The 27,716-nt window shown below is 36.9% G+C and overlaps 1 protein-coding gene across 42 annotated transcripts in view; it reads left to right on the forward strand.

The window, feature by feature from the left end:
• Positions 1–27,483, forward strand: part of NEB (nebulin) — a 206,821-nt gene extending 179,338 nt beyond the window's left edge. For 4 of the 42 annotated variants that reach the window (XM_039327850.1, XM_039327858.1, XM_039327857.1 and 1 more), the window contains 19 exons: positions 932–1,024; positions 2,186–2,278; positions 4,824–4,916; positions 5,343–5,435; positions 6,766–6,858; positions 9,207–9,299; positions 9,758–9,850; positions 10,279–10,371; positions 10,796–10,888; positions 11,306–11,398; positions 11,835–11,927; positions 12,343–12,435; positions 15,442–15,534; positions 16,835–16,942; positions 20,291–20,480; positions 20,993–21,085; positions 21,263–21,412; positions 26,205–26,314; positions 26,799–27,483. In XM_039327850.1, coding sequence (XP_039183784.1) covers positions 932–1,024; positions 2,186–2,278; positions 4,824–4,916; positions 5,343–5,435; positions 6,766–6,858; positions 9,207–9,299; positions 9,758–9,850; positions 10,279–10,371; positions 10,796–10,888; positions 11,306–11,398; positions 11,835–11,927; positions 12,343–12,435; positions 15,442–15,534; positions 16,835–16,942; positions 20,291–20,480; positions 20,993–21,085; positions 21,263–21,412; positions 26,205–26,314; positions 26,799–26,972 — 2,034 coding nt within the window. In that variant the 3' untranslated portion in view covers positions 26,973–27,483. The remainder of the gene's footprint in view (positions 1–931; positions 1,025–2,185; positions 2,279–4,823; positions 4,917–5,342; positions 5,436–6,765; positions 6,859–9,206; positions 9,300–9,757; positions 9,851–10,278; positions 10,372–10,795; positions 10,889–11,305; positions 11,399–11,834; positions 11,928–12,342; positions 12,436–15,441; positions 15,535–16,834; positions 16,943–20,290; positions 20,481–20,992; positions 21,086–21,262; positions 21,413–26,204; positions 26,315–26,798) is intronic. The other 38 variants (XM_039327883.1, XM_039327895.1, XM_039327880.1 and 35 more) reach the window with 35 other exon arrangements.
• The last annotated feature ends 233 nt before the right edge of the window (positions 27,484–27,716 follow it).

Genomic DNA, 27,716 nt, shown 5'->3' on the forward strand with positions numbered 1-27,716 from the left:
AAGCCTCTTGACAGTAGATAACTGAGAAACCAGTTAAGTGCAAATGAAAGCCCTTCCTCCCTCCCTCCCTCCTTCTTTCTTCTTTCTTTCATAAGTGTGAAAAACAGTCATAGGTCACTTTTTTCAATGCCGTTGTAACTTTGAACAATCACTAAACAAACTGTTGTAAGAGGGTAAAGGTTTGTTCTTGATAGGAGAACACTAAAATCATGGGCCATGCTACCACCCACCACACTCGTGAGTTCATCGAAGCCTGGCACTCCACAAGCAATTCCATCAACAGACACATTGACCTACAACCAGCCTATGAACTCCTCAGAATCCAAATCAACCCTCCCACCAGCACCTCACCTCCCAATGACCCTGGCCTGATGTAACCTCCCCATCACAAGACCTATCAGAAGCCTCTCACTGATGACTCATACCTGACCCATCACAAGACCCTCATTTGACACACCCACACCTGAAGCCCTTATAAACAGAAGAACACCGATACGACATCCCTTAAACTCCACTGGAGATGTTACCCAGCCTGGTAACGAAACATTCGGAAACCAACCCACAAGCTCAGAGAACGAACCTTCACCCTCATCCTATACCCGAGCTACAGATATTTGCCACTATTGCAAACTGTTGTAAGTCAAGGACTACCTGTATATCCTTATGACAGACATTGCTTGTTTTTGTTGGTTTGATTTCTTTCCTGTTATATTGCTTGAAATTATAACCGTCAAGTGGTTTCTCCAAACAAGCACCCCCAAAGATAATACACATGACACAGAGATGAGAATAGGTATGATTTTTCTTTTATTGAGATAGATGTTCTGATGTTATTTCTATTTTTCTTGAAGTAGATGTTCTGATGTTTTGTAGTGCTTCTGTAGAAATGACAATATGTCTTCCTGTGATTGATCTTGTGATTTTGCTTTAGGTTTTATACAAAGATACCGTTGGAACAGGAACAGCAATTGAAAAAACACCAGAGATACAGAGAATTAGAAAAACCACAGATGCCATTAGCACGGTAAAAAATCAAAATGATTTTTTAAAAAATCATTCTTAATTGCACTGTTTTAACTTATAAAAATGAATGCCATTTATACCAATATTTACCATACTACTAAATGGAATTAAAATATAATTTGATTGGAACTAAAAGGGATAAATATGTGTTGGAACAATCGTTTTGCTGTACTTAGAGTATATTCAGTAAAAACAGTGAGGTTAAATTTGGAAAAACTGGATCTGATCCATAATTCTTTACTCCAGTGGCTCCATTGCACATATAACATTTCATATTTGAAGGGACTCTATTAAACATGAAGACAACAGCCTCTTTCAGAAGGGATTCCTCACATTGCAAAGACTCTTTTGGGCATTCAATTACATGGAATAGTGGCCTATAGCCTAGCCTTCACTGAAGAAAGTACTAGGATTCAAATTGATGCATTTAGATACATCAGAACTGAAAAACAACCAAAGGAATACCAGAATTCACAACAACTGCATATACCCCAGCATGCCGGGATGAGCATATCATAGCTTCCACTGTCAACAAATGTAGCCTTAAAGTCAGGGCAGTTGTAGTGAAAGAGAACTTTTGTGGGAAACAGAGCAAGATCAAAATGAAGAACCTGTGGCCTTCCAGAAGTTGTACTGCAGCTATCAGTAGCCATAGCCAGCATCACCCAAGATAAAGATTGCTAGGAGCCTTAACCCAGCAGCATTTGGATGACCATGAGTTTCCTACCTATGAGGTAGATGGTTTATGCTATGGCACTCTTTCTTTCCCAACCTGGTGCTATGCAGTTCATATAATTTTGTAACTAGCTTATTTGAAGCTATCTAGCTCTCATTCAGGCAAGAAAAAAGTTGTTTTTAAAAATAAAATCATTTCATAGTTAAGGATAAATCCAATAACTTCTAGTGTGACAATTTTGTCAATCCATGAAAAAGACTTCTATTTAATTATAAGTAAGTCTTTACTTACTTGAGTGTTATTTCCTAACTTTCTTCTGAAGCTTCCTTGATAAGGGATTTTTCACTAGAGTGCATGTTAAATTTTATGGTTCCACAACTATATAAACCTTCAGTGACAATTGTTTTCTGTGCTCTCTTAAGTGATATGTATGTCTCTTATACGTGACATCATTGTTTGGTCTCTCTTCTGACTGCAACTTTGTAGATTAAGTATAAGGAACACATTGGAAAAGGAACTCCCATTTCTGACCTTCCTGAAGTGAAAAGGGTCAAGGAGGCGCAGAAACACATCAGCTCGGTATTGGCTAATTTTTTTTCTCTTTTAATAATGAGCTGGCTAATTATGACATGCTGCTGTTCACTGTACTAAGTTGCTGTTTCTTCCTCTTGTTAACATGTACTAACATCATCTGTATTTTTAAAAGGGCACTCTCACTGTATTCCATCTACATTCTAAAAGATCCATTTGCTTTGATAACTTTTGTATATAAACCTTGAAAGGAGAATATAAATGTATTAATGCTGAGCAGATGAGGACATCCCAAATGTTGGTTTCTCAGACAGAAAAATTCAAATGGGGATGGGATTGAATGGAATTAAAAATATAATGACAAACTAATTGATGAAGTGCTTTCTATAAACCTAGTCTAAAATTTGCCATCTGCCAAAGACAAGTAGCTTTGGCTGACTATAAGCAGGGATGTTTGACAGGTTTCTGGATATACTTAGAGATATCTGGGCACAATCCTAATACAATTGCATTAATATTTATTCATATCTGTTTTCTTAGCTTGTGAATTATGCATTGTTTATTTAGCTTGCTTATTTATTTGTGATCCAATTTATTTATTAGTGATCCAATTCCAGTTTTCAAATTAACTTTTGCAACATACCTCTTGAAATCTGAATTTAGGGATTAAAGATTGTGAGTTTAAAATTCTAAATAATTCACCGACCTTTACTGAACTTAATTTTCTAGCTTATTCTGTAAGGTAATCAAATCAAATTACATGGAGAAAAATCTATTTATATGGTTGCTAGGAGCTGGAACCAACTTGATGGCACATAATCAATGAAATCTTAATCGGACACCCATTGGGTAGTTATTAGAAATATTGATGCGGTTTAATAATCAGTACAGTATTGTGGCATAGATTTGTCTAGGAAAGCAAGGCAATTATGGCTGACCATAATTAGGGCTGTTTAGTTAGTAACAATATAACATCTATGAAGAAACCATAAAGCATCCATAGATATTGTCTTCTCCTTTCTTGTTTTCTATGCTGCCCGCTTTGTGGTGGAGTGGTGGAGGGGTCAGAAAAGTCAAGATACTGAAGTGGCGCACACTTCAGTTTTGAATTATTATTATTATTATTATTGATTTTTTGCCTGCTTCCCATCCCTTTGACTAAGCCAATGAATTAGTTTTAAAATGTGCTTTTCGTAAAATCTGGTTTCACTACACATGTGTGTTACATATTTCATTTTTTAACTTCAGATTGTTGTTATTTGTTTTTAGATTTTTTTCAACTGAGTGGATACTTGATTCTAACGGTATTTTTGTATGTGAGGAAATAGGCATCTTTTTAAAAGAGTAAAATGCAAGTCTTTTATTTATTTTAATGGAAGGACTTGGTGTTCTTTTCATTTTTAAAAAGAAAGTAAAAATGTGTGAGACTGGTTTGATATTATATTTAAAGCTTGAACATACTTCTGTTTTAAAAACTTGGTCTGATATTATGTGAAAGGGTGTTAAAGTTGAAACAGAATTCTTGGAAACTGCTTGGATTAATCTCTGCAGTTTTCTTGACAAGATTTTGGATGTGGCTTGCCTTTACTTCCTTCCTAGGACCGAGAGAAAGTGATTGGTCCAAGGTCATCCTGCTGGCTTTGTCCCTAAAGCACAACTAGAACCGACAGTCTCCCAGTTTCTGTCAGGCACAAGTTACCAGCAACAGGAGTTTAGTTCAAATAATTTCAAATTTATTACTTGCTACCTATGTCTAAGAATCTGATCTAATGGTGAAGGCAAATTTGTGCTAAAAAGAGTAAAGGGAATTCACTGGGGGGGGGGGGGTTGGACGTACGTTGTATGTGGGAGCATAGTAATTCCAAACTGAAGATACTTGTGATCCCGCCTTTGGGCTCCACCTAGTCATTTCCTATGGCAGTGATGGCGTAGGAGACCAAGTGCCCCAAAACCATCCCGCCCCTCCCCTGCTCTGCCCCCACCCTACTCGCTCTGCCCCCACCCACCCGCAGGGCCCCACCCACCTCCATAGCCTGCCACAGATTGCCCAGGTAAGCCTGCAGCATCATGGCGGCCATGCCCTCTGCCCGCACCCCACAGCATCATCTGGGGCATGAGAGCAGACTCTTGTCCCCACTGCCCGGCTGTCATGTCCTTGGCTGTGCTGCTCTGTGCAGGCCGCGCCCGGGAGTGACTCTCCTCTGGGGGGGCTGCTGGTGAGGCGGGGACCACGGGGAGGCAGGGCTGGGACAGCGCACATGCCCACAGACAGGGCTCTGAGTGCCGCCTCTGGCACACATGCCATAGGTTCACCACCACAGTCCTACAGTTTCTAGATGGGTATCTTAATCACTACATCAAACTGGACTACCTGTACTAAAAACCACAGTATTTCCATTTCCATGATTCCTTTCTGACACAACATGCAATCTTTTCAAAACAGAATGGAAACGTTTCTCACAGTGCAACTGGATGTATGTGTACATTTATATACAAAATAAGTGCATTAATCAACATTTGCATTGCATTGTGCCCTGATGTTTTCCTAGCAGTTATCCAATTTCTCATCTTGGTGGGTGTTTGTATTCTGCAGGTAATGTACAAAGAGAATGCAGGGCAAGGAACTGCAATATCAAGTACTCCAGAAATAGAGAGAGTCAGACGCAATCAAGAACACATTAGCTCGGTATTTCTCAATAAAATCAAATCTACTTTAACAACTCATAATTTTTCTTTAAAAAAAAAAGAATAATCTCTAACTATCATACTCTATTTTCTACTGCCTCCGATTTTTGTGACTCATCTCCCTTCCTAACTTTTAACTAATTAAAAACGTTATGCATCATAAAATAAGTTTAAAAAAAAATAAAACAAAATATAATGAACCTTTTGCTCCCATGATAAAATTAACACAGCTTTCCTTAACCTGCAATGTCACTCACATATTTAATGAATAATATTCTATTTCTTTTAGCCTTTTCTCTTTGTGACACTAGTCCAACTGTAGGATTTAACCTTGCACTATTACTACCTACTACCAATTGAAATTCAGTTCTGGTTATTGCACTTCTTTGTTGGGGTCTTTTGTGGATACTTTATTGTACTCTCACAGGTGTCTTACAAAGAACAGGTGGGCACAGGAATGGCAACACCTGTTACGCCAGAGATGGAGCGGGTCAAACGTAACCAGGAGAACATTAGCTCGGTATAGCTCAAAATATTTATCAATACATAATTTTAACTGTCATGATCTTATGCTAACTTTCCTTTTAATTTTAAACTCTCCATGAGATTTTGACTATCTTTTCCTCTTCATTTTAATCCCATCATGAGACGTGGACAATTAAAGCACTAATTATTTTTGTTTTGCAGTGATTTTTAACTTCTTCTTCTCATCATACTCCTTTCTCATCTTCCTTCCTCTCCTCAAATAAAACAATATGATTTGCCTTAAACAAATAGATGCCTTTCCTTTGCCCTTATAACAGGAAATCTTTCTAATAGCTTTTGGCATCCACGTGTTGGTGCAGTGCAAAATTAGAATAACACTTCTTTGATCCTAACTTAATGAACCCCCAACAACTATTGTAAAATATTTTTCTAAATGTTCTTTTATTGCTGATCTTTAATTTTTTTAATGATGTTTTAAAGCAGTTTGTGATTCTGCACAGAAAAAAACAAGAACACAGTTTTAGTCTTCCAAGTTCCAAACTCCAGTACGAAGGTCCATACATGCATCCATATATTTAATTGCCATTATATGCTAATGACTCCTTGTTGCAATTGAATTGGGATAATTGTTCCATTGGATTCCAGCATTTCTTTACCTATCCTGTGACTTCCAAATCCTTTCTCACTCCTTCAATCCTGTCTCACTCCGGAGAAGGAATAGCATAGCTGTCACTTTTGTAGTAACAACTTCTCCATCTCTACCAGATTTTATTTATTTGACTGGAGAACATGAGGCTGAAGAATCAAGACCAAGCTACAGATTCTAAGAAGGCTATCTTTTTGTCCCCTATTCATAAAAACATGTGAATCCTTGAATTTGCTAAGCAAGAGAATTCAGCTCTAAATATATTTAAGCTGTCAAGGCAAATAAAAGTTTCTGTGTGTTTGGCCTACGAGTGGTCATTACGACCACAGATCACAACTCACTTTCAAGAAGAGGTCCTCATATTCCAAGACTACATCAGGGAAGACCGTAGCCTGATCAACCCAAACTAAGTTCTGACTGGGTGTTCTCTTCTCCTTGTGTCCTTCATAAGGGAGAATGTAAAGATGCTACAGAGGATTTAAAGTATACCTAACATTATTATCACATCAAATTATTTGAATGCAGTTAAGTTATAATCTTGGGTGGGCTTTCATATCCAATTTAGCAATACTTTTAGGAATACTTTTAAGGTCAGAATAGGGTTTATTTTTAAGAGGATTTTCAAATTTCTGTAGACTTCGTGAAGAAAACTAATTTCATAAAGAAAATTGCATTTCTGTGCTGATTTTTTTTTACGTATATATTTCTTCTTACACAGGTATTTTACAAAGAGAATTTAGGGTCTGGAACTCCAACAAGTATTACCCCAGAGTTGGAGAGAGTCAGACGCAATCAAGAAATCTTTAGCTCGGTATTTTTGTAGTTAAAAATGCCCTTTAACTTTATTAAAATGGAATTAATTATTATAAACCTTTATGTTATTCATTCCGAGTAACATAAAATACTTTTTTTTAAAAAAATAAACTCTTTATTTTAGTAATTGAATCATTCAATTACTGACTTTTTATTTGATTTTTTTTTGTTTCTTTAATGATGGTACATGTATTCCCAACTCATATTGATAGTTAGTGTGGGAAGGAAATCAAAACAGCTCCCAACAAAATTTTGGCTCTATAACCTTAGGCTACAATCCAGCCAAAATTAAATAAAATTAATTTGGTTGGGTTTCATTGAAAAAGCAAAGTTTATGCTTAAGTCTATTGTATCTTATAATAAATGGGGCGTACAATGGAACTTTGGATGTTCACTAAAGCTTCAGTTTTGTACTTCTAATTACACAAAGTTCCCTTTTGACCCCATTCAAATTAACATTTGAATCTTGATTAGCTGCTATATAATTCATGGATCAAAGTAGTATCAAATCTATCAATATAGTTAATTTTCCAATAAATGTATTTTTGTTCACTATTTTGTATTCTAATAGTCTGGAATATTGTTAACTTTTTTACTGTCCCTGGAATACTGTTAACCATCTGGAATACAATCCTGATTGTTTTTCTTTTTTAACCCCTGTGACTCTTTTTAAAATCATGTATTTAATGTAACTTAAATTGTAAAAAGAATATGGTCTAAGTCTCCAATTGGATGGAAGAGGGTATATAGTACTTTCTCAGATGAAGTTTAGAAATGAAAAAAAAATGCAACCAATATGCTCAGAATAAAATATTGGAATTATTTTTTTACGATTCATAGCTGAATCTCACTTCCATCACTTTAAGATTGCCGTTATGTCCTATTTCTGCCAAAACCATAATGATATCTTTTGCAGTGGTTTCTTTGCTCCAATAGTTGGAGACTATTGTATTATTTTAGCATAGCAAAAAGAAACCTTGATTTAACCAACATGGCATATAGTTTGAAGTTTCCAAAATACTGGATGACTAATCTTTATGCCACAGTTCTGCAGCGTAACATCGCTGGCTCTCTAAAGCAAAGCTCTTCCCCAACCAAATTATTTTTGAAAAATATTTATTTATTCATCTATTAAATTTATATGCTCATTCTGAAAAAAAGGAAATACCTTATGCAAAAATGTCCTGCGATCTTGAATAGTATTATCAACATCTTATGATAGTTTTGGGGCATTTGGGGGATTAGCGGGTCATTTTACAAGACTGATGTCCAAGATCTTAATATCTTTCCAACTTCTTGGACCAATTTTTCCTGCCCTAGAGCCAGTGCATCCAGGGATTGGCAGTGGTTGTGATGGTAGTAGTGGAGATATCAAAACAGGCAAGATAATGGCTGCAGCATTGTGACAGAAGCCTCACCTCTTTACACTTTATATATGGGTGCAATATTGAGCCACATACAAAAGGGGCAGGGCTTGGATCATGCCATCATGCTTGCCATCTTGTGTGTTTTGACCTTCCTGAACACGTCACAGCGCAGAGCCTCCAAATATATAGGAAGATGAGTGAGTGACTCCTGGCTACAATATGCTGTAATGTGCCATGTATAGTTAAAAATAGAGATGACTGCATAGAGAAAAACCTAAACAGATAATAAAATTTTGAAGCAACTTTATGAATTCCCATGCATAAAATCCATTTAAATATTTACTATTTTCATTTTTAATATTCATTCATTCATTCATTCGTAATCTTTAATGGGTTTGTTGGTTGCATGGTATCCATCCACATGGTATCTTAAAATACTATTGAGCTTAATCAAAACATAAGAGCCGTGGTGGCACAGTGGTTAGAAGGCCGTGTTGCAGGCTAATTCTGCTGACTGCCAGGAGCTCAATTCTGACCGCTCAAGGTTGACTCAGCCTCCCATCCTTCTGAGGTCGGTAAAATGAGGACCCAGATTGTTGGGGGCAATAGGCTGACTCTGTAAACTGCTTAGAGAGGGCTGTAAAGCACTATGAAGCGGTATATAGGTCTAAGTGCTATTGCTATTGCTATAAGCCACATTCTTACATCTTCTTACAATCTTGGATGACTTAAACATTCCTAATGCTGGGTCATATATAACTCGGTGCATTAAACATTGCAGTTTGCTAGCAGGCTAGAAAAAAAAAGCAAGAAACCACAAAAAGAATATTGTTGAAATAGGACTTGGAAAAGTTCTCATGACTTTGAAAGCCTCAGGCTCATCCCCAGGAGATTGAAGACCAATGTCCTTGGTATATTTGAAGTGACTACTGTTTTTCATTCTTATTTTTGTTTTGTCCCACCTTCTTTTACCATGCAGGTCCTATACAAAGAAAACCTAGGGACAGGCACCCCAACTCCTGTCACTCCTGAGATGGAGAGAGTCAAACACAACCAAGAAATCATTAGCTCGGTACTTCTAGGAAACTGGCACTTTCATTCCCTCCCTTTTTAAAGAGCTTTTTCCCAATCACAGTTCCATCTTGCTAATGTCTTTATTGTGCTTTCTATGAAACTTTGATCTTTGATGTTCAATTTAGGATAGCATCATATTGGAGACTTTTAAATCTTTCCTGCTATTCAGTACCTTGCCTCCAAATTATTGCCAAAATATAACACTTCATTTCCCTATCTCTGGCACGTTCAGTCTTCCCTGAATATTATACAAAGAACCAATAATGCACATTCAAAGGATGACACCATGTATAAAGAACACTAGTGCCTGTTTTTTGAAAGGAAACTTTTTTATGATGCAACCGTCCAGCAAGCTGTCCTCTTCTCAATCAACTTCTTTGTAAAGCATTAGTACTGTAACAAAATCCCCTCAGTTTACTTATTGCTGGCTTACTTGGCTGCTCTTCTATCCCACAGGTGTTGTACAAAGAGAATGTAGGGAAAGCAACTCCAACTTCTGTCACTCCAGAAATGGAGAGAGTCAAACGCAATCAAGAACACATTAGCTCGGTATTTGAAAGAAGAAGAAAAAAAATGGCCTGAATTCTTTGAAATGAGTTGCTGTGTTAATGACTTCCCTTTCTAACTATCAGTAGTGCCAATTCACCTCCCAGAAAAAGCCAACTTTCCTTGGAATTCTTTCTTCAACCTCGGTGTACTACTACTAAGAGTTGACTCACAATTTTTAATTTTCAGCACATATAGAATCCTCTCCCTCTACCACCACCTTTTAGCTTTTTTATCTTTCTTACCCAACTACATGATTTTTTTCTGTGGGTGTTGATTAAAGGTCTCTATTCCATATGACCCTGAAATCAACAGCCAGCTAGCTTCCCTGGAAGTTGGTATGATCCAAGTATTAACACCAAAAGCTATTAACATCTTTTGATGACCATTGCTGATCTGTAATTACTAGATTACCTTTTTGTATCCTGTAGGTTTTATACAAAGAGGACATAGGGAAAGGAACTCCTGTACCCATCACTCCAGAGATGGAAAGAGTTAAATGCAATCAAGAATACATTAGCTCGGTATTCAAAAGAAGAGAACATTGATCTGAATTCTTTGAAATAAGTTGACGTGTTAATGATGTTGCTTTCTAACTATCAGTACTGCCAAGTAACCCTTCACAACAAACCCCCTATCCTTGGAATCTTTTCTTCAAGCTACGTTTACTAGTACTACTAAGACTTGATTCGCTACTTTTAATTTTCAAAACATAGAGAAATTTCACATTTTTAAAGCTTTTCTGTCTTTCTTATGCTGCTGGATTTTTATTTTTTTTCCTTGTGGGTGTTGATTGCAGGTCTCTGTTCCAGATGACAATGAAATCAACAGCCAGCTAGCTTCATTGGAAGCTGGCGTGATCCAAGTATTAACACCATAAACTATTAATATTTTTTCATGGACATTGCTGTTTTGTAATTATTGGGTACATCTTTTTGTATTCTATAGGTTGCATACAAAGAAGATGTAGGGAAAGGAACCCCTACACCTGTCACTCCAGAGATGGAGAGAGTTAAACGCAATCAAGAACACATTAGCTCGGTATTCAGATGAACTGACCAGAATTCTTAGAAATACTGTAAACTGATATGTGTTAACGATCTTACTTTCTAACTCTCAATAATGCTTTTTCATCTTTTACAAGCCTACCTTTGAAATTTCTTCTCCAGACCATGTGTACTTATGCTACTAAGATTTGCTCACTTCTCCTTTTTTTTTTTAACAAACATGGAATTTCCTCCCCCTTTGTTTTTGCATTATGATCTTTCTTATCCTATCAGGTTTTTTTCCCCCTTATGGGTGTTGATTCAAGTTCTCTGTTTCAGGTGACACTGAAATCAACAGCCAGCTGGCTTCACTGGAAGCTGGTGCAATAGAAATATTAAGCACGCTACCTATTAATATGTTTTCTCATCATTGCTGTTTCATAATTCCTGGATACTCTTTTGTATCCTTCAGGTCTTATACAAAGAGGGACTGGGGAAAGGTACCCCTATACCTGTCACTCCTGAGATAGAGAGAATCAAACGCAATCAAGAACACATTAGCTCGGTATTCAAAAGAAGAGAAATTATACATAATATTTTAAAAATAAGTTGTGTTAATGATCTGTGCTTTCTAACTGTTTGAGTCTCAATTTTACCCTTAAAATAAGGTTGCTATCCTTGGAATTCATTCTTCAACCTAAGTCTTCTACTACTGCTCCTACTGTTGCTACTACTAAGATTTGATTCATTACATTTATTTTTCAGCAAACCCAGTGTTTTCACCTTTCTTTTAAGCTTGTCTATCTTTCTTATCCCACTAAAGCCTTTTCTTCTGTGGGTGTTGATTAAAGGTCTCTGTTCCAGATGACCCTGAAATCAACAGCCAGCTAGCTTCCCTGGAAGTTGGTGTGATCCAAGTATTAACACCATATGCTATTAACATCTTTTGATGAGCATTGCTGTTTTGTAAATATTGGGTACCTTTTTTTTATATCCTGTAGGTTTTATACAAAGAGGGCATAGGGAAAGGAATTCCTATTCCTGTCACTCCAGAGACGGAGAGAGTCAAACGCAATCAAGAACATATTAGCTCGGTATTTAAAAGAAAGAGGCAAAGGAATGAATGGTTTAAAATAATATTAAATGTGTTAGAGCTTTGTGTTTTCTAACCAAACTGTAGCTCCCATTTCTGCCTCTTGGCATAAACCATCTACCCTTTGAACTCTTTCTGCAACTTAATATATTCCCAGAAAGATTTGAGTTGCTACTTTCTTCAGTAGATTGTTTGATTGGTGTGTGCTGTCTATCAGCTTCCTTATCCTACTAGATTGTTGTTTTTTTTTAATCTGGTTGTTGACTGAAGGTCTCTGTTCTAGCTGACACAAATCAACAGCCAGTCTCTATACTGAAAGCTGGTGTGTTCCTGGCATTAACATTATAAACTCTTGAAATATCATTTTGCCTGTTGCTATTCTATGGTTACTGGACACCCATTTTTTTACCTTGTAGGTTTTGTACAAAGAGGGTTTGGGGAAAGGTACCCCGATACCTATCACTCCTGAGATGGAGAGAGCGAAACGCAATCAAGAGTTCATTAGCTCGGTACTTTAAAAACAAAAATAATTTTGATATAATAAAATATAATAACATGCTAACAAAACTTCAGAAATTTTGCCTTTTGTATCTAAAATATCCTTGAAATAAAATACTGATATATTGATCACTTACCTTCTACTCATAAGATACCTCTGAGATTAATATTAATATCAATATTCATCCATCAGATTTTGAAGAATTTTAATAATCTAGCAACAAGGACAATAGGACTCTATCCAGATATTACTACATGCTATGAATCCAGATCCAAATAACCTGTTCTTGAGAAGAGGTTTATGCAAATAATTGTTTTGTAAGAGACAGAATAATTCACAGACAATGACATAACCTTAAAATATAAGGCTATCCATTTTGGTGATTATGAAAAGCTAAGATACAAACAGATGGTTGTCATTTCTATGTGCACCTCAGCTGCTGATTATGCAAAATTGCACAGCAATAAAAACACCATAATCAGAGTTTTGTTCTGGAATTGATGTGATGAAATGTGGGAATGAGATAACAAGATTTAGGAAAAATGATTCTGAAATAACTTAACTTAGACTAGCAATGCATTCTTCTGTAGAAATTACAATTGGGATGGGATGTAGTTTGAAATCCCAAGATGGAGGGGCTGCTTTCCAGAGGGCAAAGAGGCAGCAAAACTTAGAAAGGGTTAAAAGAGCTTTCTAGAGCAGGGGTAGGCAACCTTGGCTCTTTTATGTCTCGTGGACTTCAACTCCCAGAATTCCTGAGCCAGCTATGCTGGCTCAGGAATTCTGGGAGTTAAAGTCCACGAGTCATAAAAGAGCCAAGGTTGCCTACCCTTGTCCTAGAGCAGTGGTTCTCAACCTGTGGGTCGGGACCCCATTTGGGGTCGAATGACCATTTCACGGGGGTCGCCAAACCACGCTGTCCGCCATTTTTTTCCCTTTTCCCTAGCTGTCCTACTCCCTCTTATTGGTGGCCACACCCACTTGGGGGTCACCACAACATGGGGAACTGTATTATGGGGTCATGGCATTAGAAAGGTTGAGAACCACTGTCCTAGAGTATATCTGTAGTTATCCATATACTTGCTTTAGTCTGGCAAATTTCTGCCTATCGGTGAAGAACAATAGAGGAAATTCTCAGAAGTAACCCCACCTGTCATTCTTGGTTCTTGGGACTTGACATTAATGATGGATTTCAGTGTAGTTTACTTTAGCAGAGTTACTGTTCATAGCCTTGAATTTTTTTAGCATGTTCTAGTAAGGTTGCCAGAGAAATTGTATCACATCCAATCTAAAAAGGAATAAAATGTTAATGTACCAATAGAAGGGAATCTATGTGGATCAAGATTAAGAGTCCTTGCTGCTTTTTGAGCTTGTTTCCTGAGGTTTCACTACCCAACTAGGTAACATCATCAGTGCTAGTGGGTGTGGTGTTTGCTCTCTGTTTATATACAGCATCTTGCCCTGCCAGGGTTGGTGGGGGTATGTTTTTTTTGGGGGGGGGTTGGTAGTGCACTGACAGGGCAAGCTACTGTATCTAAACAGAGAGCAAACTAGCACTGATAATATTACCTAGTCGAGTAATGAGACATCTGCAAGCAAGACATCCAAGCTCAGAGAGCGCCAAGAACTCCATAGAGCCTTAATATCTGCAGGAGTAAGATGTGATCAGAAGTATGTACAGGAATGAGAATGAAAAGACCTATGTGAGTTGGTATGGAGAACTATACACTGTGCCTTTAGTCCATCCCCTATGAAGAAAACATCTCAAGATAATTTCCTCTTTGCATGGCTTTCACTGAGTCAGCAATTGATAGGAAGCAGAAGTTATTTTATTATTTTGAAATAATAGTAAATACCTGTAGCTCGGGTTTTAGATTTTGGCAGTGGTTTGCTCTCCAAGCTTGTTTCAATATAGTTTCTGAACATTTCATTACCAAACTAGGTAACATCATCAGCAAGGTTTTCTTGTTCAGTTCTCCTTATAAATTTTATTATTATTCCATTAGTAAGGTAACTAATATTGGACCATTATTTTAGCCACAAAGACTTCATTGAAAAGAACCATTGCGCAATGTAATGGATCTTGCTAACTGGATAGAATCCTTATCTTTAAAATAATATTGTCTGTATTAATCATCTCACCTTCTTTTTCCTTCTAAATGCTGCTACTTGAATGTTGCCTTTATTAATGTCTTTCCACCAAAATATACTACAGTTTCTCTTTATGATTTGTCACGGAATAGAGATCCCTCTAACAAACATGTGAGGTTTGATTCAAGCACCTCTTTGTCGTGCGTTCATATTGCAGTTGTATTTATTTGATTTCATAAGAATCTAAAACCAGGTAACTGTGAACAATAACGTATATGTTTTCCTAACTTGTGTGAAATAGAGAAAAAAAACTATCTCAAATGACATTTCATTTTTAAGAAATTTACCTTGGACATCATGAAGTTTTTAATCATAATCTATTTTTATATTTTTATTAGTATTCTTTTCAGAAAATGTCTTCGAGCCCTTTTTTTGCAAAAGAAAAAAAGCTAGAAATTTTATTTGAATTATATTTTTGTGACTCTTTTTGTGATTGTGTGATTTTTGGATACTTTTACAATCTTCAGGTCCTCTACAAAGAAAACTTGGGGCAAGCAACCCCAACACCAATTACTCCTGAGATGGAAAGAGCCAAACGCAATCAAGAAAACATTAGCTTGGTATTGGAAAAAAAAATGAAGTAACTTAAAATAACACATTTGATCAATCTTGTCCTTCATCTAATATATCTCAATCCTATTCATTTTATATTTTTTAAACACAACACTCCTTTTCTCCTTCTAATGTCATTTTTGTTATTCTTTTTATTTTACCCTGTAATATTTAACCACTTTATTTCCTGGGTTATATGTTTACTTATGCAATGATTATAAACTCTTACTTTATAGTAATCCAGTTTAACGAAATTGTTCACAAACAAGCATCTCATCTTTGATTTTTGAACACTTTCTTGTATGCTGTGTAGGTTTTGTACAAAGAAAGCCTGGGAAAAGGAACCCCAACTTCTATGACTCCAGAGATGGAGAGGGCCAAACGCAATCAAGAAAATATTAGCTCGGTATTTTCAGGACAATCAATTTATATTTTATATATATTTATTGCTTATGCATGCATACACACACACACACACGTTCAAAATATTTCCAGACTAATAATTGCATCAATGCTATAGCTTTATGTTGGCATTTAGAAACTAATACGTTACCTAGGCATATGATCTGGTTTTTAATTGTGTCATATTTCTACTTAAGCATGGCTTAAAGATTTTAAAGTTGTCACTGTCTTCAATAAACAGCTTAACTTTTTTTTTAAAAAAAAAGACAAATAGTCTTTACATTATTCATGCTACATGGGTCAAAAATGATCTTTGCATTTTAGATTTTTTTTTTTTTAAAAAAACAAGTCTGCATTCTTCTAAATGTAAGTTTTAAGATTTCTTCAGACTGCCTTGAAGCAGTTTTTTACAAATATTTTTAACCATTTTATGTCCGATAACATAAGACATAAAAAGAAGGAAGAAGTCAACACACATACAATTGTAGGTGTCAAGGTACACATGCCTTTTGTGTAAATGCACAAAGGCATTTGAGCCATATTGAGATGGTGGTGGCGCTACTTCGAGCGCCTTCATCGCCTTTCTGTGGCTTTTATCATTCTCAGAAGACCAATCCTGGACTTTATGATCTGCTCTCCCCTTTGGGACCTTATCAACACTAATCCCAGAGTTGGTTTCTATCTGATATTGGGTCTCTCTCTTCCTTACAATTCTTTGCAGTCTAGGAGCAAGTGAGACCACCCTTGGTCTTGAGTGTAGCACTTGTGCTTCAAGTTTGCATGGAAAGAATTTGCACCAAGTGCTTTGGGGAGCTACCAAATCACGATAGAAGCGCCATAGCCTTGGAGTATCCAACATCTAAAACTGGCACTTTTTCTTGGAATGTCATAAGGTTGATTTGAGTGCCTGGGATTAAAATGGACTGTTGTATTGCACCATGTTGGAAATAGACCATGTTTGTAAGCAGAAGGTCTTCGAACCTTCTATTAGCCATGCAGAAAGAAATGATGAAGAATCTGAGACCACACAAAACAGTTGTCTGTGTTCTCCTTGGAGCCCTCCAGGTTCACTAGGTTAAGAGATTATAAAAGATTACATAAATAGATCTTTAAAAAAAACAATATTATTACATGCCAAATAACTTTTTAAGATCAAGAATTAATAAAGAATAAAGGTTTATGCCTCTAAGCTTGCTTGCATGTTTGGCATTTCTTGATTCCTTACAACTTCTAAATGAAGCATCACTTAAAAATCTACTCACTAATGTCTGGGGTCATTAATTCAAACTCTCTGATTTTATCAGATCCTCTATTCGGATAGCTTCCGGAAGCAAGTACAAGGTAAAGCACCCTTTGTCCTGGATACCCCTGAAATGAGGCGTGTTCGGGAGTCACAACGGCACATTTCCACAGTGAGTACAGCTTTGTATGAAAACCAAGAAATAGCCCAAGTAAACTATCAACAGTAACATATTTTAAGATGTAGCAGTTCCAAATGTAACATCCAAAGCAAAAAATCAACTCAGCTTACAATATAAATTTTTATAATTTCAATGGGTATTAAGATATTAAGCAATTACTTAAGATAACCTTCCCCAACCTGATGCCTTTCAAGCAAAGATACTATAGATGCCTTATTTAATTAGCAAAATTAATTATTGGGGAAATAATTCCTAGCTATTGGAGGATGAAAATATGGGTGTTGTACTCCACTACTAGACATAATATACTTGGGTATGTCAATCAATCAATCAATCAATCAATCAATCTGTGTATTACAGCCATAAGGTCAGACATAATCAAAATATAACAGCAGTGACAATTTTACTTCCATATTTACAGAATATAAAACCATTAAACAATCAATGTAACAATCAAGGTTGAAAAGCCCTGGTCTAGAGTCTTTATATAGAGAACAATGAAGCAGCATATGGCTTAGGGTTTCTATAGAGCAGTGGTTCTCAACCTTTTTAATGCTGCGACCCCCAACCGGTCATAAGTCGAGGACTACCCAACCGGTCGTAAGTCGAGGACTACCCAACTGGTCATAAGTCAAGGACTTTCCGTGACTGGGAGTGCCGCGCATGCGTGGTGCCACCCCCTGTGCTGGCCGAGGCATAGCTGGCAAGCGGCAGAGACAGTGCAGGCCGCCCGCCGGCTGGGCCACCAGCTGGCCCAGCTCAAGGGAGGTAAGGTACCCGCTGGGCCCCATGTGTGCCAGAAACCCTCCCTGTGCCCGCCAGCCTCTCACCTCCTACCCCTGGCCCTCTTTTACTTACATTTTTAGTAGTTGCTCAGCAGGGAGGGGTGGAAACTTCCAGACAACTCGCCTTCGCTGCAGACAGCTTGCAGCACCGTTTGCAGAATGGGACTTTTGGCAGGCTCAGCAGGGCAGAGACAGCCTGGACAATTCCTATTGGCTTTTGAAAGCCAATAGAATTAGACTCTATTCAAGAGAATCTATTCTATTGGCTTCCAAAAGCCAATAGAATAAAAGGGAGTAGCGCAGCTAAGGAAAGGGGGAAAAAAATGGCGGACTGCATTGTTTGGCGATCCCCCGTGAAATGGTCGTTCGACCCCAAATGGGGTCCTGACCCACAGGTTGAGAACCGCTGCTATAGAGCCATCACCACATGGACACAACCGAAGGTGCATAGGAATGCCCTTAAACAGTCCAAAAAGGACTGCCGAGGGCAACGCATCCAACCTAGCTAAGGTGAAAGCTTTACGAAATTGCAAAATTGAAATGGAAAATAGATAAGAAGCTGGGAAGAATCCTTCTGGAAGCAAGTGATAAATATTGGAATGTGCCACCTTACTTAAGTTTGTTTGGAGATCAATATCCCAGATACATTGTTTCAAGGCGGTTCTAGCATTATCAAATCCTAATGAACACAGACTTTCCATAGAGCAGGGCTTTTCAACCTTTCCACCCATTGTACCACTTTTAGGATATGGCAGTATCTGAGTACTACCAGTTGCCTAGCAAGGTGTCAAAAACTTGATGACCAAAAAAAAAAAAAAGGAAAAAAGTGATAAAGTACAGGTAGTCCTTGACTTACAACAGTTCTCTTAGTGACTCTTCAAAATTACAATGGCACTGAAAAAAGGGCCCCCCAAGGCACAGCCGAGCCAGATACCTGCCTGCGGCACTCTTCCTCCTGTCCGAGGTTTTCATTGTTATGAGCATTTCTGTTGAGGATTGGCAGCGGGGGTGGGGTGGGGGTGTTTGGTTTTTATTCCCCTGTCTGCTGGGTGGTTGCAGCAGGTTTTGGTCACTTCACATGACCCTGGGACATTGATTCCATCATAAATATGAATCAGTTGCCAAGAATCTGAATGTAAATCACAAGACCCTGGAGAGGCTGCATTCCAGATGCTGCAACATTCCAGCTGATCGACACTTCTTCTGGGCTCAGCAGAAGCGCCAGGATCAGCGCTGAGCTCCAGCTGGAGCCTGGCACTGATCCTGGCACTTCCACTGAGCTCTGACAGTCCCAAAGAAGCGTCGATTCTGGCGCTACTGCTGAGCCCTGACAGCCCTGTAGCTCCAGCCATCTCTCACTCAGGCTTGTGCAGTGCTGCCACCAGTTCAGCTCATTCCCCTCCCCCCCTACCACTTTTCTAGGATGGTCATGTACCACCCGCCAGGTGCCAAAGTACCACAGGTGGTACCCGTACCACTGGTTGAAAAGCCCTGCTCTATAAATACTAACGGGGCTAACCCTACAGGCATCAAAATTAACTTTAGCCAAAAGGTAAGAAGAAGGAACCATGTTCTAGCTTCCAATGAAACTAAACCTATTTCCACCTGTAGAATGGCATTTTTAATACTTTTAGGTACCATCAGTATGGCTCTAATAAACTTATTTTGAATAATTTCAATAGCATTAAGCTTTGCAAGTGAACATGTTTGCGAGCCATAGAGGAGCTGAGGGACTGCCTTAGCTTGGAAAACCTTACAAGCTGCCGGGATGTAATAAGCTCCTTTAGAATGATAAAATTTTATGATAGCTGATGAAGTGCGCTGTGCAACACTTGCTCGATAGAGAAAGTGAGTATGCCAGGATAGGGAGGCATGGAACTGCACTCCAAGATATTTATAAGTACGCACCTGTTCAATTGGAGTCCCATCAATTTGCCATTTATAGATCTTATGATGGTAAGAGGCAAATACTAAAACTTTAGTTTTTTCATAATTTATTAATAGTTTGTATTCTATGCAAAATAAAGCTAGTGCCCTAAGTGCTTTTCTCATTCCCACCTGAGAAGTAGGTATGTCTAATTTAATGAAGAGAAGGACAAGGGGAGACATGATAGCAGTGTTCCAATATCTCAGGGGTTGCAACAAGGAAGAGGGAGTCAAGCTTTTCTCCAAAGCACCTGAAGGCAGGACAGGAAGCAACGGATGGAAACTAATCAAAGAGAGAAGCAACCTAGAACTGAGGAGAAACTTCCTGACAGTTAGAACAATTAATTGGTGAAACAACCTGCCTCTAGAAGTTGTGAATGCTCCAACACTGGAAGTTTTTAAGAAGAGACAGGACAGCCTTTTGTCTGAAATAGTAAAAGGTTTCCTGCCTGAGCAGGGAGTTGGACTAGAAGACCTCCAAGGTCCTTTCCAACTGTATTACTATTATTATTATTATTATTATTATTATTATTATTATTATTGTTATTATTATTATTATTATCAGGTTGAAGAAAACTATCTCAAATATGACTATCTGGAATGGACATTGTTTTTTTTTTAATTCCAGGTGAAATACCATGAAGACTTTGAAAAGACCAAAGGTAGCTTCACACCTGTAGTCACGGATCCCATAACAGAACGTGTAAAGAAGAATATGCAGGACTTCAGTGACATTAACTATAGGGGGATTCAGAGACGAGTCGTAGAAATGGAGCAAAAACGAATAGATCAGGATCAAGAAATGAATAACTTAACAGGTATATTTTATATCGTGTGGGTCTTCTGTAAACCAAACAGACAAAACTATAAGACATTGAGTCAAGATATGTGGCAGAAAATTAGTTTTAACGAATACTTTTTTTAAAAAAAATGTGATTTATCTTGTGCCTACTTGTACTAAAATTTACATTATGTCAAATCTGTTTGTAAAATTCATTGTTCATAGCGTGCAGATATTATTCTGCACATTGGCGACTTTATATTGAACTTGCTTATTGAGTTATTGGTATATTCCAGATTCAATTGTTTGGAAAGTATCTTAGACCATCTAACCATAATTGTTTGTCTGTTATGTTTACAAAGAATAGCAAAGCCTCATTGCTTTGTTGTTTCTCAATCAAGCTGCATTTCAAGCAACTAGTAAAGTGTTTTCTAAATGTGGCTTATAAAAACTACAAGCATTAATTTACTTGCATTTTGACTGTTTGGTTGCAAAATAAAACTGCAATAACATAAAACAACATCCAACTCTAATCATATGTTTCTGCAGGCCTTCGTGTATGGAGAACCAATCCTGGATCGGTCTTTGACTATGACCCAGCGGAAGATAACATTCAGTCGAGAAGCTTACATTTGCTGGCAGGTAGGTTGTGCTTTCTGTGAAATTGTGAGTATTGTACTGATAGCACTTCATGGTTTTCTCTCAAAATGCAGCTTTATATGGTTAGGAATTTAAAATAACCTTACTTTCCTGCTAAGTATGCTGATTTGAAACCACAATGTTCCCCCTGACTATTATTTCTTCACCTCTGGCTCCCAGTTCAAGCCCAGCGACGTAGCCGAGAGCATTCACGTTCTGCCAGTGCTCTTAGTCTCAGTGGCGGGGATGAAAAATCTGAGCATTCAGAGGCTGCTGATCAGCATTTGTCATATTACAGCAATGGAGGCTTTCTCCCCACAACTACAACAGGTAAAAAAAAAAAAACCCTCCCATCAACTGTATATGAAGGAGCCACTAACCACTGGAGGTGGCCGATGGGGTAAAAAATTAAGACATCTCTTAATTCTGATTTCAGTATAGTTACCTTATAGGGGAAATTGGAGGCACAAATTGTATAAGTATTTATGAAAAAATTATAAATAAAAACTAATATAAACTAAACTAGAACAAAAAAAGAAAAGATAAGAAAAAGCTAAAAGTGAGGAAAGAAAAGAAGATATAAAGAAAGAAGAAAAGAGTTATAAAGAAAGATATAAAGAAGTGGCTTCCATCTTTTAGACAGTCAATGATCTAATAAATTTTTCTTAATTTTAATTTCCCATTAATATTTTAAATTTAATGTTTAATCTTTATCATTTCCAAATTTTAAATGACCCCAATTTTTATCACGGTTCCCCCACAGTCTAAAGTTCCAGATATACCTCTTATCTATACATGATTCTCACTATCTGCATCAATCAATTAATAATACAAAGTAATATTCTTATTTTTCTAGTAATTCTCAAGTATCTTAGAATCTCAAATTTAACAGCCAAGATTTCTTTTACTTCCACACTTAATATTTTCTCTTTTTTTCCTCTTTATGTCTCCTATCTCATATTTGAGACTAATATTTTTTTAACCTATTAGCATTTATACCACAAACCAATATACAAATTTAATTATTAGTATTTTACTTCTAAGTTTTACTTAACCAAAATTTTTCTTTGTCTCGACTCATAACAACATCTTGAATTCAAATCTTAATTGTTTTTAAATATTCAATCTTTTAGCCAATCAGTGACCTAATGAGCTTTCTCCCATTTTAATTTTCCCTTAATATTTAAATTTAACGTTTAATAGTTATTTTTCCAGATTTTTAATTAACCACAATTCCTTTATCACAATTCCTCACACAATCTAATGTTTAAGATACACACCTTATATATAGATTCTTACCATCTACCTTAACAAATTAATAAAACAATATAATGTTCTTATTTTAATTTTATACTTAACTTTACATAATCAAAATTTTCTTTATCTCAAGTTGTTACAATGTCTTATATTCAGAATACATATTTTATCTATTTTGGTATATTCTATTTTAAATCTCATGTGTAAATCAAAACCCCAGTCTTTTTCAGTCTTATTCTAGCTTTCTTTCTTTGCCAAATCATCTTTCATGTCTTTGCTTTTAAATCATCAAGCAGATCTCCTTGTGTTGTTGTGGCTTTTGTTTGGTGTTGAAAAGACAATCCAATTGCCTTTTTTAAAAGAGGGCTAGCTGATCTATGAGGTCGTCTCCTTGTTTTTCCATCTTTGGGACATGGTTGTCCCAAAGTGTTTATCTTCTCTTTCATCTGTTTTTCTTTTTCATCTTCAGGTTCTTTCTGATTTATAAGAAAAGTCCTTTCCTTTTTCTCTATTATCAATTTCTTTTCTGTATCTTCCATTATCTGTATTTGTTGAGTAGTTGAATCTTCTATCATAGTGTTTGATATGTTCCACTTTCTCTGTAGCATTCTGTAGATGATTCTTTAGTTGAAGTCATAATTTGAGTTTGCATATCCAGGCTGCTTTCTTGTTTTTTCCTGCTGCTTTTTTTTCATCACCAGTTGTAAGAAGAGTTTGGACAATCGCTTTTAACATACAAAGAGTTTGTTCCTGTTCTTCCTCTGTAGGAAAAGTCCATTCCTGTTCTTCTTCCATTATAGTATATTAAAGTAAAAGCTTACAGTCAGAAAGTCCACTAAGTGAAGAGCAGACCTGAGTTTCTTGCAGCTGGATTTTCAAGGTTGCTTATATCTTATCTATTTTCTAAGCTGTCAATAAGTCTCTCTTAGACAGTAACAGGTTACAATCTCAAGTTTAGCCACCCCAGAGTTGTTTTGATCTTTTCATTTTTTCCCCTTCTATTTTAAAAGAAAAAACCCAGATCTTCAGTAAAAATAAAGAATAAAAATCAGAGAAAAATAAAGAATAGAAAACAACAAATCTTGTAATCCACAAATTTTAGGAAGTAGACAGTATTTTTTCAATATTTTAAGCTCCCCTGGATAGTCAATTGCCGCTGTTTCTGGAGGGGGGGCTAAAATCTCCCTTCCCTCACCACAGGGGGAAAGTATTTTAGCAGCTTATGCAGGTAAATAAGTAATTAGGATGTAAGAGAGGTAGATCTCACCCAGATTCTTCCATGCTGCTTTAGGTGCCAGATGGCAGGTGTGACTTCGGCTGTCTGCAGCCTTGTGATGGACCATATCTCTATGGTCAGTCTTTCATCTGCTGGTTTGGAGGGATTTGCTGGCTCTAGTGGGAGAGTTGCCACTCTCCTGCGATCCAGCAAGGGCCCCTCCTTGCTGGTTGCCTCTACGGGGTGACTTTCGACCCTTTTCAGGGTCCCCCAGCGATGCAAAATTGGACGGGGAAGATGAGACTCGTCTTCTGAGCGTCCATGGCGGTCACGCAGCAAACCAGAAGTGCCCCAATCTTTTTTACAATAGTTATGTTTTAACTTCTCTGTTAAAGTTATCTCATGACTCTCTTCTTTTTATAACCTAGCCTGTCTCAGCATCAATAAAATAAATCATAAATTCTTTTTTTTTCTTTTGACTTTGATTTGCTTACTTGCCTCATGAGCCTTCATTTAGAACATAATCAACTTCCTTGCAGTTTGATAAAAAGGCCAGAAAAGTATTGTTAATAGCAAATCTCAGATTTATTTTATTTGTTAAATAAATGATGGAAAAGATGGAACTGGAAGGAAAACTATGATTTTGCCACCGTTGACAAATTACCATCAAGAGGAATTTCATACATAACTTGTAAGTCATTGCTCAAAGCAATTCACCGCCAATAAAGCAGAGTGGGAAGACTAGGAATAATGCAACATGTTGGCTGCCATCGTATCAACATTAGCTACTATAAGAGACGCACATTATTTTTGATACCTACGTAAGGGTTGGTTATAGCATGATGACATCTTCTTGACAATGGAACATATAACTGCCAAAATTTATTTAATGTACAATATCAGAGTGATTCTTTTCTTTTTTTGTAAAAGTTTTAGTGGTTTTTTACAATAACAACCTTAGTGCCTGCTGTACAGCGTGTTGTCTTGGTTCATAAATTTTTTAGAAAAAATATACAGTTAATAATAATTAATAAACAATCAATAGTAATTAATTTCCATAATTAGTATATTAATTGAAAATATATTTCCTTGATCTTCTCTTCACCCAATAGTATTCTCCTTTTATAACATTAAACAAATATAATTTCTAATATTTGACATTTTCCGTATTTAAATGATTAAATAAAAACATTTTCTTCTATATTTATACCAACAATAATAGCATTCATATATAGCATTTTATCAGCTTATGTTATTTTCATAAAAGTCACCTTATTGATTCACCATGTACTGTATATGCCGGCGTATTAGGCGATCCGGCGTATAAGACGACCCCCGAGTTCGACGCCGGGTTGCAAGACGATCGACGCCGAGTCGCATATAAGACGACTTTCTAGGCATTCGACTCGGCGTCGATCATCTTATATGCCGGAAATAACGTCATTTCCGGCGTATAAGATGACTTTCTAGGCATGCGACTCGGTGTCGATCATCTTATATGCCGGAAATAACGTCATTTCCGGCGTATAAGATGATCGACACCAAGTCGCATGCCTAGAAAGTCATCTTATACGCCGGAAATAAACGTAGTTTATAACGTCATTTCCGGCGTATAAGATGACTTTCTAGGCATGCGACTCGGTGTCGATCATCTTATACGCCGGAAATGACGTCATTTCCGGCGTATAAGATGATCGACACCGAGTCGCATGCCTAGAACGTCATCTTATACGCCGGAAATAATAAATAAATAAATAAACGTTATGACTCGGCGTATAAGACGACCCCCGAGTTCGGAGGCTGTTTCATCGCTCTCAAAAGTCGTCTTATACGCCGGAATATACGGTATCTTATTTTCATAAATCTTGTTTAAGCTCAATTTCTCCATAATATTCAAACAACTCTTGTCAATCATATTCTCCCAGTATTTAACATCTAAATATCCAAATTTTCCATTTAAATATATCATCCCAGTATTTTCATATTTCATATATTCTAGAGATACTATACTAATCTCATAACATCTATCCATAACATCTTTCTAGTCAGATTATATTAAACTTCTATTTGTAGAAATTAGTTAAATCACTATATATCCTTTTTTTTCAGAATTCTTATTAAGTCTAATTTCTCCTCAATATTTCAATCTTTCCTTAATCCTAAATCTTTTCAAACTTAATTTGTCTTTAAAACTTAAACCTTCCCTTCAGTTACAACATCCTAATATTTTTACATTTTGTATCTTATCAAAAAATACTAAAAATCCCACTTATTATAAAGTGCTTTTTTGGCCAAAGTTATTTATTTATTTAGCCATATTCAAACAGGTGTTTACTCATATAATATTCCATGTGGTAGGGCGAATCCAATCTCTTCAGCCCTATTCAGAGTGATTCTTTTCAATCAATAAATGTAGCAAAACCCTTGTATCTCTGTGGGCAGATATTGTTTTACCATTTCTTTTACAAAGAGATGTTCTAATGATGCATACATCAGTGCTACAGTAATGTCTAGTCCCAATCACTAACAAAATTTGAAAACATACCCAGTGTTCAAGCACCATTTAACTGTATTTTGAAAACATACCAGGGTTTTTTTGTTTTGGTGTTTGCTTCTTCTGATATATTTCAACTTCCTTTCCTTCCTTAGTGGGTTATAAACATGCCAAAACTGTAGAGCTCCCACAACAAAGATCATCTTCTGTTGGAACGCAACAGACTACAGTATCTTCCATCCCCTCTCATCCGTCTACTGCAGGGGTAAGCAAAATGATCCAACAAAAGTATCTATAAAAATGAAGTTTTCTGCAGGCAGAGGGTATTTGTAAATCAAGCCTATGTACAGGTGAGTCCACAACAAGCCATGACCTCATCAAAATGGTGGAACCTGGTTCATGACATCAAGCTTTGCTCCTTACATGCTTACATAAAAGGTCATGATGGCAAATTGTAAATGGGGAGGAAACTTGGTTTATGTCACATTTTATCATTACCTCATCATTGCCTGCCTGCCTCCCATTTCTTGGGAGAAAAAAGAACCCTTGTGTGTCTGAACGAATAATCATCTTTGGGATGAATATATATCCACTTGTGGGACTGAACGGTATCATTGATGTGTTTGGGAGGGAGGTCTTTCTATTGAAAGTTGCACAGTTGCAGAAGTGTTGAACTGATTGTTCGCTGCACTCTACATTTCTGCTAGTAACATTTGGTTATTCTTTTTCTCTCTAATATGACACAATAGAAGACTTACCGTGCTGTGTATGACTACACAGCAGCAGATGCTGATGAAGTCTCTTTCAAAGATGGTGATGCAATTGTCAACGTCCAAGCCGTAGATGAAGGATGGATGTATGGAACTGTGCAAAGAACAGGCAAAACAGGCATGCTTCCAGCCAACTACGTAGAAGCAGTTTAAATGGAGGAGACCATATTGACATGGACAATAGGAAGGCCCTTTATGCCACATCAGTTCAGTACAGTTCATAACAGTTGCCAAAGAGCCTTATTATTTTCTTTCTCTTGATACATGTGAAGAATTATCTGGCATCTAAAACTTTCAGGAAACATTATCCATCCTCGTTTGACTAGGTATTTAAATGAGAGTTTTGGATACCTGAAATTCTGTATGCCATCACTCTGGCTGAATTTGCACGATTCAGTCTATTTTCATGAAACATTGAATTGTATTGGTTTACGTGGTTTTTCTTCTCAAGAGATGCAGTGATCTCACATGATAGTCTAAACACAGCTGAATGTATCCATGTCTGTTTCTAGTATACAACACCTTAAACTAGTCAAAGTGGAAAGCCTCTCTTCTGCTCTACTTAGAGAATGTTGGTGCATGCATTTTAATCTGCGTGTTCTTGGGTCACAGTGCTGTAATTCCCTCTCAAATGAATGACTAATAAATGTCATGTTTCTGCAAATGTATTATGTGCTTTATTTCTTCGTGTTATGTACTTATTTGCTTCTCAGAGTCCTTGCTGGTGTCACTTCAAGAGCACAATAAAATTTTATCACAGTAGTGATAAAACATCCATGGCAATAATATTAATACTAAAAAAAGTTCAGAATGAAAATTTATTCTAAAACTAATCATCATCATCATCATCATCATCGCTGTAGTAGAAGATGCCAGAATCAAAGAAAAAGAACTGGA

Source organism: Crotalus tigris, unplaced genomic scaffold (genome assembly GCF_016545835.1).
Source record: "Crotalus tigris isolate CLP2741 ecotype Arizona unplaced genomic scaffold, ASM1654583v1 scf7180000024369.3102671, whole genome shotgun sequence".
In the NCBI taxonomy this organism is placed as follows: Eukaryota; Metazoa; Chordata; class Lepidosauria; order Squamata; family Viperidae; genus Crotalus; species Crotalus tigris.